The sequence below is a fragment of the Labrus mixtus genome, chromosome 19 (genome assembly GCF_963584025.1).
Source record: "Labrus mixtus chromosome 19, fLabMix1.1, whole genome shotgun sequence".
Taxonomy (NCBI): domain Eukaryota; kingdom Metazoa; phylum Chordata; class Actinopteri; order Labriformes; family Labridae; genus Labrus; species Labrus mixtus.
In genome coordinates this window covers 16,456,612-16,468,909 of record NC_083630.1, presented here as the reverse complement: position 1 = coordinate 16,468,909, position 12,298 = coordinate 16,456,612, and the positions used below count along the sequence as shown (strand labels likewise).

General features: G+C 39.5%; 2 protein-coding genes across 2 annotated transcripts in view; both read right to left on the bottom strand.

Moving 5' to 3' along the window:
- The window catches only part of rmc1 (regulator of MON1-CCZ1), a 440,600-nt gene that overhangs the window by 275,611 nt on the left and 152,691 nt on the right, over positions 1 to 12,298 (bottom strand). The window lies entirely within an intron of this gene.
- LOC132994212 (sodium channel protein type 4 subunit alpha B-like) overlaps positions 1 to 12,298 on the bottom strand; it is a 137,756-nt gene that overhangs the window by 32,370 nt on the left and 93,088 nt on the right. The window contains exons 22-23 of the mRNA XM_061064412.1: positions 10,918 to 10,923; positions 521 to 641 (exon numbers count right to left, since the gene is read on the bottom strand). Coding sequence (XP_060920395.1) covers positions 521 to 641; positions 10,918 to 10,923 — 127 coding nt within the window. The remainder of the gene's footprint in view (positions 1 to 520; positions 642 to 10,917; positions 10,924 to 12,298) is intronic.

Sequence of the window (12,298 nt, the reverse complement as noted above, 5' to 3'; positions counted from 1 at the left end):
ATCGTCAAAAGAGAGGTCGTGAATTAGTGTCGGTATTTGATGAGTCTCAATGTTAAATGCTCAACTTTGATGTATTACAGACTGTTTCATGTGGGGAGCTGTTGGTTAAGATGCAATTGCATGTAACTTATGAAGCTGTGTCTTAAACATAAAACCTCAAAAATCCATCTTTGTATAAAATGTAAGATATATATCTAAATTAATGGAAATGCCTCTTCCAAGGCCCCCGACATTTATGGTTCTTCCAGACCCACTCAACATTGGTCAAGAGTTGTGCAAACTGCACTGCTGCCGTGAGTTTGTGTGTGTGTCTGTGTCCTGACTTAGGAAGAAGATTGGCCCGCACACAAAATTGTCACCTGAAGAAGACCTCTGGTCAAAACGTTGTGATTGTGATGAATTAAAACTTTTTGTGGTATTTCAGCAAATGTGCGGGCCTAACTTCTTCGCCAGTCTGCTGTTTTTGCGCTGCCCTGGTGATGTGCTTATAACTTCCTCCTTTTTCTGTGTGCTCGCTTACCATCAGGAAAGCAGTTTTCGGGGTCCATTGCCTCTTCAGCCATCTCTGAGTACTCATCCTCTTCCTCCCCAGGCTTTCTCAGGTCCACAGTGCTGCCCTCTGATAGGCTGATATCGTCTTTCTGCTGAACAAAAGAGCAGGAAACAGCCAATAAGAATCATCACTCTGCATTGACTGATTAAAGGCGTCCAATTTATCCAAGGAGAAGTGATAAAAAACACTTCCAAGAATCTTTAACTAAACAGATCTAGAAACCCCCCAACAGCTTATCCTCTTGAACCAATTGGTCTAAACATTCTGCCCTCTATGTTATGAAATCAAGATGTTTATTTAATCCTACTTGATGGATAGGTTTCATTTCACATTTTCCTTTTTGTGTAGCCCTCCAAAAAATATCAAAACCAACAATCTGTTGGTCTAGGTCACTCATGCTCTACTTCCGATATGTACGTATACAAATAAGGACTGATCCTTCTCTCCATACTCTGCGTTCATTTCATACGTATTTCTGCACGTTTTCCAGAAGCCTACAGACATGGAGCAAATGTTACAATACAACCAGAAATCGTGGGGGAAGTGTTGAGCAGTTCAAGCCATACCAACCAAACACATAAAGGAGAATACTTTGGAAAATGGTGGAATTTTTGAGCAAAGTTTGTTTTGTAGTGGATGCATTTTTTGTCATGTATGTCAAGTTAGTGACGGTTTTAACCTTTAAAAGACACAAATATATTTTCATTTGTAAAGGAAACATAAATGAACCCAATGCGGACATGTATCTGTACATTTTATTTACTCTGTTTTCCCATGAAAACAATTAATTTCTGAGTGTTTTTCTCCAAATCTTGACTTTTTGTCATCTTTGAGTCTTAATAATTACTACACATTACTACACAAGGGGGTTTTCCTTAAATAAACAGAAACAAATGTGATAACTAGAAATAAATAGATATTTAATATGTAGTCTCACAGGATAATCTTAAAAATGATCAACTATTTAGGCCACCGATATGTCTTAATACTTACCGGAAAAGAATTGAGTTGATACATACGTTTAGAAAATGTATGGTTAAAGGCTTTATATGCGATTTTTTGATCCAGCAGATGTCGCCCTTGAGCACCAGCATGAAACCAAAACAACTCGCGCTGCATTGTTGTGTTAGCATGCTAGCGATCTTTAATATGCTCCACACTGCATGTAAATGTACCCTAAATGACCGTGATCTAGAAACGCTTACATGACATTCAATTAAGCAGTGAGTACAGGATATTATTCTTCTTTTCTCTAGTCTCTCAATTAAACAACTTTTATTCGCGAGGGGATGAGCTGGCCAGCCGTCCCGGCGATGTAAACAAACTGAAGATAGAACTCAGAAAACTCGGAAAGCATCACAGACAGTGGGACTCGGGTGTTACACCCATTGTAGACAGTCATGACTCACAGAGTTATTTTCAGAGGATATACTTGATTTCTGTTACATTTAAGTGTGAAAAATCGCATATAAAGCCTTTAAGGATAAAGTTAAAAATTACAATTGTTTTAGAGTGTAGTAACAGTTTCAGCTCACGTGTAGCTCCAGGTATGGGGTGAATAAAGTGTGTTTGTGTGATCATCAGCATCATTTTGTGTCAGTCAGGGCTGAATGAGTCAGATTGATGTTACATAACCAGCAGGAATCCTGGCTGACAAAACAGCGAGGCTTCACCTTCAAACCTCCCTCCCACAGCCAGGAAATCTGCCGTCTGTTCACTTTGACTCGGAGATCTGGACAAAACTACACGTCAGGAAATCCCCCCTCATTCCCCCCAGCCTAGCAGACTTCAAACATCCCTGTTTGCTAAGCATCATGGGAGTTTAACTTTACAAAGGGACGGGGGAGATGGAGGGATGGGAGGTAGGTTTTTCTGCTGAGAGCTGTGGAGGAAAATTTGGCAAGTTTTGTTAAATGTCTCGACAAAGGCACAGCAGGGGTGAGTGTGTGAGTGTGTGTATGTATGTGTGTGTGTGCAAGCGTGTGTGCATGCATGTGTTCGTGTGCGTGGCACTGAACAAGTGTGAGTGTGTGGACAGGTGAACTAACTACCTGAGTCAACAGCTAACTCATGAATACATTCAGACTCTGGGAACAGAGAGCGGCCGCCATGACGAATGCCAGCCTTGGACACTATAACATACACACACGCAAAGGTGAAGCCAATGGACATGAATACACAGCTAATCTCTGACACACTTGCACGTGAAAAAAGATCCACACATAATCTGGCTAATGTCACACTGACACACACACACACACACACACACACACACACACACACACAGCAGCCTTGGACAGAAACCTCCTGACAGCTGACGTCCATAATGAGGAGTTTAAATGTATTTCTATTCACACTCTACTAAACAGGTTTTTGTCCTTTTTAGTAATAAATCACATGTAATCAGATTACTTTGCTCAGACAATTAATTAATTTTTAATACGTTTTGTCTTTTTTTTTTTTAAACATTATTTCTATCAGAAGGAATTATTATGCAGGATTTAGACATCACTCTAATAACAGTTAAGAAGCAAATAACAATCAGCCATCAGCAACAAGGGGAAAAAAAAACACAATAAAATTGGGAAAATGTACCTTAAAACTACCAAAATTATCTGCAATCAGACATGTAACTTGCCATTTAATTAAAACAATTAAGTAAAAAGAATTACAATCAGAGGAGCCACAGGAATCTTGAACTTATAAAGCAGCGTCCTGCAGTGTTGGAAAATGAAGCCAATTCAGAAGTGCAAAAAAAGAAAAATCTGCAGTTCCTCAAGTGTCCACTTGAGGCTGTCTCAAAAAGCAGAATAGTCCCCATTAGGTCAAACACGTGTACATCCTGGTTCAAAAAGATAATTTAATGCAGATTTTTTTACATAAAAAAATTCTAGTTGAAAAATTGGAGAAATTTGGGTCGCAATTTCTCATGGTGGTTGATTCTGAGGCGAGACAAGTTGAGAAAAATTGTCTTAAAGTATGACTACATCTCAAAAATAACTGAATACTTCCTCTTGTTCCTCAGGCTGGTTGATATGAGAAGTCATATCCCCCTTCAAAACCACATATAGGCTAACCGGAGCCAAGAGTTTTGTTCTTAGTTTTGAATGTGACCTGACACTCCGTCCTAAAAATGATGTAGGTAATGCTCTGGCTATTTTTTTTTTTTCATTATAGATCATTAACAACAAGATGATACAAACAACTATCTCCTGCAGTCGCCTGTTTATCCCTCCTCTGTGTAAGTGTGTTCTTTGGATACTTAATACATTATTAAAGACGATCAGAGTGAAGAACTCACATACACTCTTAATGGAGCTGTAAATTCCTTTAATCCACTTTCACTCTGCTTTTGGCTCCTTGTTCCTTCTCCCTCCAAACAGACAGACTGAGTGAACAGCTGAAGCTAAACACTGACAGTGTAAACTGCAGCGTACATTCACTTGTTTGTCTCGGGTACATCAGTCTGCAGCCGCTCGGTGACAGCACACATTTCATTCACTCATTGTTAAAGTGAAGCATGTAACATTGTTTGTCTTCACTAGGCGGGAGGAATGGCGTGTTCGCTTCTAACGAGGACGAACGCGGCACGCTTTGTCTCTGCGGACGGACGTTTCGTGCCAACAAAAGCAGCATCAAGACATATTTTATCTTTAACACAGACAGAAAGACAAGATAGAAGGCAGAGGAAAGAAAATGAAACAAGACAGAAAACTACAGAGATGGATAAATGCAGATATGCAGAGTTGCCCAGAATGTGGTCACATGAGCACAAACTCTAAACCAGATTACATTAAATAGGCAAAGATGTGCTTTTATTATACTTGATTATATTTTTTTAGCAGGTCTATGTCATGCTGAACTTTAACAACACAGCATTCAGACCTACACATTCTATCTTTCTCGTAAATATGTTATAGAGGCCTAACATAGTCTTCCAAATAGAAAGTTATGCAGAACTTATTGCACATGTTGCAGAACTATTGGTCAGTTATTTATTTATTTAAAACCTTACATTCTGATTAGCATTACATTTTGAGGTTCTTCTATTTTACCAACTTTCTTATTCAGCAATTTGCCGGTTTGTCAAAAACACAGCAGAGTCCATCGCACAGACTCTAAACATCACCTGTTGCTGAGGGAGTTTTGGCTTCACTTTTGTACAATGAGAGGAGGTGGAGATGCCTTGTCCATCTTTATTTACTGTCAATGGTGTTGCGTACTCCAACTAAAACGTGAACAAAGGCTGTATCGGTTTGGTGAATGACTTGACCGCACTGACAGGTATTAAGAATTATTTTATAGGAATAGTCAATCTTAAAGCTGTAAGTACCGAATTCCCCGTAAAGTGCAAATGTTTCACAGCGGCAACAGACTGCTAGTAGTTTCTTTGTATTTCATTATGGCATATTGTCTTTTGATATCTCTTTAAAGAAGACACATCTTATTTTGAGTCCTTAAAGAATCAAGCTTATATGATGTTTATGTTTCCCCTCTATTGTGTTCTATTTTAGAGGTAAAAATGTGCACACATACCTCATGTCAACCCTGAATGAGTCAAAAAAGTCTGGTGACACCCCTGTTTACATGACACAATAGTTTGTTTAGTTGTAGACTTTATTGTTTCAATTTCTTCAGTGATGTAACTTTAACTCTACAGGCTGCAGCTTGTGTAACAGGAGGAGGGAGCAGAAAGATGAGGGCTGTTTTGATGTCGACTGTTTCACAGCAGACAGGAGAAATCAAAGCAGAGCTCGGTCTCCCTCCACCTGTCTCTGCAGACACATGTACACCTGTTAGCTGGGTGCTGAACTCTGCAGGAGTCAGAGGCCACCAGATAGAGACTGAGGGGGCGAGAGGAGCGGCGGGGGTCACTGTCGGTTTTACAAGCTGCCATTTCAGGGCAGCAGACACACCAAACAAACTAACACACACACACACACACACACACACACACACACACACACGCACACACACACACACACACACACACACACCCACACATAGGCACACAGCTGCAGCAGAGAGGGTACACCTGGAGGAAAACAAAGACACAAATGCTCAGGTGTTTAGAGGTGGGCAATGTGGCTGCTTTAAACTTTTAAGAGTTTGGGGGCTGAAGTCACACACACACACACACACGCACACAAACAAACACATTTACATATTTATGCAACCAGAAGCCAGGCGTCAACACATTTGGAAAACGTTTAACTCCTTTAAGATGAAATAGAACGTTCTGTAATATTTTGGCAGATACAACAACAGAACAATAACCTGGACGCAATTATAACTCGCAATACGCTAAAAAATACTGATATAAATATGGACGTACAGACACGGAGGAGGAGAATGAAGATTTTAAGGTTGAGAAAATATCTCGTTTCAAAGCTGTACAAAAAGAAACTGAAGAAGCACACAAATAACACCGCCAACATGATGCAGCAGGTAATACATCGCCATTCTGCGAAGCTTGACACACCCTAAAAACATATAAACAAGTGAAAGAGCCACAGAAATGAGCATGTGCAGCTGTGTTTTAAGGATTTGTGCTGATGTGTAACACATTAGAGCCAGCCGCCATGAGCCAAGTTTTCAAAAATCTGAATGAAAACTTAAATTAGGTGATGAACAGCTTCAATGCCAGAAACACGAGCTGAAACTGTTTATTTAAGGAGATTTTTATCATTTGTGCTTTACATCTTTTTATTTGATTTGGGATTTGTTTTAAAAGTTTTTTGTAAGTTAGTATCAGTGTCACTTCAATACAATTAGGAAAAAGGATAGTTTGCATATTTATTCGCATAGAATGTAAATACTATATCTTTGCATCATGTTTTATTTAATTTCTTGGTCAAAATTAGAAAATTGTAAAAAAAATCATGATAAAATCACATTGTGACCCCTTTACGTGATACGATTAGTGTTCCCTCAACACAAATGCTAACGATGTGCTTTAAAGCAACAGTGTGCACATTTATTTACTGCACATTCATTTATCTTCTCTCTTGTTATCTCTCCATTTATTTTAGTTTGTTACGTCTTTTTTTGTTCCCAACGCTATCTCCCTCCCCCTCTCGGTATCTCTCGCCCCATCTCTCCTCTCCTGCAGGTCTGCTGTGTGTAATTCATTTTCTGTACACAAACATCTCACTGCAAATAGAAGCTGTTAAGCTGCTGCAGCACTCAGTTTTAATAGACCCCGTGTTTGGTTATGTAATGATTAAATAGCTGACCTGCGCTTTAATGGCATCATAAATCACTGAACCTGGTTTTACCGTCTCATAAAGCCTGAATCGGCTGCTGGAGGTGGACACGGTCAACATTCACGGTCAAAGGTCTGACTCAAGTGTTTACAGTGTCAGCTGTTTAAGTTGCCCTTTGCGTTTTCATGCTCTGACTGCTCTGCTCGGTCTACACAGAACAATCTCACAATCTCAAAATATCTATGAAAGGAAGTGCTGGCTGGAGGTCGTTTTTTTCCCCGCCAACAATGGGCTACAATGAAGCCGAAAAAAGTTTGCACATTGTTGCCCCCAGAGGCTAGAGTCTAGACGGTAGCCGATGGTGCCTGATGGTTGCCAATGATAGAAAACATGAACCCCTTTTAAATCTTAAGGAAAATTAGCAGACTCCAGCAGTATCAATGTTGATGAAAAAAAGGGCACCAGCTCAATAATAATAAATTTTCTCCAACAAAAAGTCTCTCTATAAAGAGTTGAATTACATTTTTCCATGTGAAGGTCAATCTGTAGGATTCTTTATTGAGTCTAAACACCAATTACATTTTTACTTTTTCTTTTACTGGAAAGAGATCCTGGAGAACATGTTACCTCTTTTTGTTTTCTCCAATGGAAGACGATCTTAAGAGCACTAAAACGTGTTTTCTTCACTTAATTTCCCAACTGGACGGTACGTTTCATGTTATACACTGAAAAAGCACGCTTAGGTCCACTTTCTGTTTTCTCCACTAAACAGGAACATATGAGAATGTATGTATAGTAACATATGAACAGACATCTTTGCAGCATTTTAGACTGGCCTGGTATTTTCTCTGCAAATCTCTGCAGAGCACTTTGAATGTAAAAGTCCTCACTTTGGATGATGACGCAGGAGAGACAGGCACGTAAAGAAAGCGGAGAAGGCTATAAATAACCACCAGACTAGTGTTAATTTGTCACTAAGATGAGGGTTTAGTGCTGCTCAAAAGAAAAACAAACAGATATCCCTGACCTGCAACCTGAGAAGTTTCTGGCAGGCGGTATTAAAACCACCATCTCCCTCCACCACTTTCTCTACCTCACTGTCCAACTCTTCTTCTCTTTGGACTTCTTCAAACTTTTATATCTTTCAGAAAGGAGTGTAAGAGAAAACTTGGACTAGTTTTAAAAATTATACTGGGCCAAGTTATCGAGCTCTTTTTATAGTTACAGAGGACATGTGTCAGAAAAAGTCAGAAAGGTCAATATAAAGTCATTTTAAGTGACAGTCTGGTATTTTTGAAGTGAGGTTGTATGATGTACTTCAATAGAGTATTTTAGCCAAAGGAGATGCAGGTCAATGAGGCCCTTTTAAAGAACAGCCGGAGTGCCAGCACAGAAACTAGACTATACTGCTCTGCAGACAGGACTGTTTCCCCAAATCAATTAGATCATTTTAAGAAAAAGTGAGCCAAAGCACAACTTTGGGGTAAATGTGCACTACATTGAAACATTCTAACTGTTTACTTTTCCACTAGCAAGCCACTTTTCTTCAGCACTACTTAAGCTGTAGGTGGAGGAACACATTTTTGATGCGCCAAAGTCGTGCTTAAACAAAGTGGCTTGCTAAGGTCCAAGTAGAACAGTCCTGCCAAATTCATTGAAGCTGCACTGGAGTCAAAGAGGACGGTCAAAGACTAAATAATTCATCGATCAGCTGTAAAAAATAATCAGAAGCTTTACGGATAAAAAAACAACAACACAGCCTTAAAGTAGACCCTTCATTTGCCAGTTACAAAAGTCATGCCCAGAGTTTAAAGCCTTGCTTTGCGAGTTAACATGGATATTACAATGTAAGAAGTTTAACTATGAAAATGCTTTTTGGGAGAGCGTGATCTATTATTCTTAACTCAAACTATTTAGAAAAAGATACAAATTTGAACAAAATAACGCGTTAAAAGAGCCTCATGATAGCCTTGTAGAAATAAAAAAATTGCGCCTTTGTTTATTTATTGAACTGTGCCTGTGTTTATTCTTCTTCAGTTTGAGGTTGGTGAGGTTGATCTATGATGACACTGTAGCTGTGTGAGTAACACAGACCATTTTAAACACATGAGACAGGAAGGTCAAATGCATGGTGTTGGCCTTGGCATGTATTCACAGCGGCATGATGAGCAAAGAAGGGGGTGGGGTGGATGGGGGGGCTTGTCAAAGGGGGGTCATTCACAGTCAAGAAGTAATGCAACAAATACAAAATGCCTTCATTTCCTTCACGGCCAAATATTGTTAGAAGTTTCAGCAGTTAACTTCCCCAAAATGCAAAGAACTACCCAAATGACAATGAAAATGTGGACATAGTTGAACTAGCAGCAACAGGGTGTGACTCAAGAAAGTTCTGAGACACAGGGGTCGTTTCCAAGTAATAAAAGTCATGTCGAAGTCATATCTGAGTCACTGTGATCATGTTAGTCCTAAAGGTTATCACCAAGTTATCTGAGGTCCGAGTCATGGAAACATGGTATTAATGAAGCTGCAGACTCAGCTCGACCTCGACTAGAAAGACAGAGAGAGACCGAGCTGTACTTGAACCAAGATGCTGACTGAGACAACAGAGACGTCTCTTGAGGCGATCGAAGGAAATGTGCAATTAAAGAAGGACATTTCATATTTTTTTTAATCACATTTTCTCTCAACTCTCCTTCTTTTTATCAACCAGCTTTGAAAATCGGTTTCTCAATACAACTTCTATCAACTCATCATATGGTTTAATTGATTTGATAATCTGAAAATAAAATGTTATGGGTCCCCTTAATATAGTCCTAAAAGAACTTTTAGGCTGGTAATGAAACAGAGGGGCCCTGCAGACTTGAGCGGTGCAGCCCGTGTATCGTTGTTGGTGTGCATAATGCTGTCCCTGTGGTAAGTTGATTTTTAATGAGCCCCGCTAAAATACTTCAAAATAAGTTTGTAATAAGTTTTCATGATAAACAGCGTGCTGGAGCCAATAGTGAAAGTTTATGCCTGGTTCATCACACAACGCACAAGAGAGTACATACCATGCTGCACTTTTAAAAAGTCTATTGATTTGACTCTTTTATTCGACTTTACACCTTATATAATATATACTATTGTTCTTATCATTTACGTGTTTTTACTATTTGATGGCTCTTATTATTTAGTTTGAGACGATTTTTTGGACAGCTGGTTTGAATTTTTTCCCTTGCTCCTTTACTGCACTGTAAAGCATTTTGAGCTTCTCTCCCTGTTTGAAAAGATCCTTAAGATAAATGCATTTTTTAATCAAAAGAGTGAGGGTTGTTATTCTTTTGTCCAGGCTACTGTCTAGGAGGTTGAGTTTTTTTTCCGTTTTTTTCTTGGGATGTCAGAGCTCTGTTCAAAGTCTGTGTAAGGAAATATGATGACTCGAGGTAAAGTGAGAAAATCAGAGGGAGTGGCGATGTTAAAACATGAAGAATACGATTGATAGGGAAGAAACAAAACACGGGTCAACACAGAGCTGATCCTCTCTTTCGTTTTCTATGTTCAACGTTCAACTCAATTAAGAGCAGAGGAAATAAAGTAAGTGTGATGTTTTAGAGGGAGAGACACAAAACAGCCTGGCTGCATCACACGCACACACACACACACACACACACACACACACACACACACCGCGGTACACAAATACACATGCACACAAACCCACACACAACCACACACACCCTGGAAACAGAGCTTGACGCTAAAGAGTTGTGAAAGCAGTGATGCTCTCTGACTCCCCCTCTCTGTCTCGCTCTCTCTTCCTGTGTCCTGACCCCCCAATCTCTCCGTCTATCTCTCTTTCTCTCTCAAACACACACACAAAACTCACACACAAACGCACAAACAGACACACACACACACACACACACACACACACACACACACACACACAAACACACACTCTCTCACTCCACAACAGCCGTTTTGGGAAAAAAAATATACTCCAGAGTTTTGTTCTATTCTATGCTGCGAATAAGCTGCCCTTTTACATCAGGTCAATGTGTGAATCTGTGTGTGTGTGTGTGTGTGTGTGTGTCTGTGTGTGTGTGTGTGTGTGTCTGTGTTTGTTTGTGTGTGCTGTGCAACTCTCATTGCATTTGCATGTATCACCTCATGGCTAACTGGCTCCTGCAGCATGCAAACACAGAGAGAGAGACCGAAGCTAGAACTGAGCAGAATAGATCCGCCTGTTTGTTTCACTCCACACCTGCTTCATAATGTGTTGTTGGATTTTTCAAAACATTTGTTATGGACTATTGCTTACATTTATCAGTTAATATAAAGAAGAATATATAAACAGAAAGCACGAGTGTTTCTGTCTTTATGGCATTTTAAACTTTACCTGTACATCAGAGATAAAAATGACGATGACGATGATGGAGTCATTAATTATTTTTCCGAGTCTGATCAGACGGGATAACTTTTGTAAACTTTTTTTTTTTACCATTTCAGATGCAATAAAATGCCCCTTCCCATCTTATTGTTGATCATGTCTAGTCATGTTTAATATTGTTTAAAATGTGCTTATTTCATTGATTTTTTTTTACTATTGCAGAAAGTCCTCACTCCCAACTTGCAGCTTTCTCTGTGACCCTATAAGCTTTAAAATACATTGACTCCTCTGGCTACGCACATTACTTTTGCATTACACTTAATATTCATACATAATACATAATATTGACCAAAAGTGGTAAAACTAGGAGAAATATCGGAGATGCTTTTGAAAAATGGAGAGAGCTTTGAGCCAACAAAGGTTCCAAGACCGATGCAGAAGTGACTAAACACTGAGAATCCTGAGTGTGCATGGAGTCTAGGGAGGAGGGGGCGGGGATAGACAGCTCTCTCCAAATGTTTTGAATTTGAACTGCAGTACACATTTTAAAAACTAGGTGTCAGGGTTACATGTTGCTCCTATAAAATACAGCCAAGATTTCGAAAGTATAAAATAAGTTTATACGTAACTGAACATTTTTCCAAATATTATAAAACGATAAATAATTAGTGTTTGAAAATGTGTAATTAATTATCTTCCTCTCAGAACACTTTGGAGTTTATCTTGTGACACGTTTTGGGGTCCAGACCCAGAGGTTTGGAGACACTGTGATAGATGGGGCATGAAGAGAGGGAGGAAGAGAGAGAGAGAGAGAGAGAGAGAGAACAGGTGCACAACATGATTAAAGAGGAGGGGTGATGATGAACTGAGTCAGCACAGGTGTGTACGCACAGACACACACACACACACACACACACGCACACGCACACGCACACGCATTCACACAAATTCACTAACACACAACACAGCATGACACAAATCTGTCATTTCATGTTAGATACAAAGAGAGGAAACTGGAGACTACTAAACATCTCCTCGTTTTCGCCTCAATACACAACATACAAAACACTCACACGCTTGCGCACACACGCACACACGCACACACACATACAATTTTTTAGCTTTTTGAGCTCAAGAATGTATTAAACTCTGACAAATTTAACACAACCA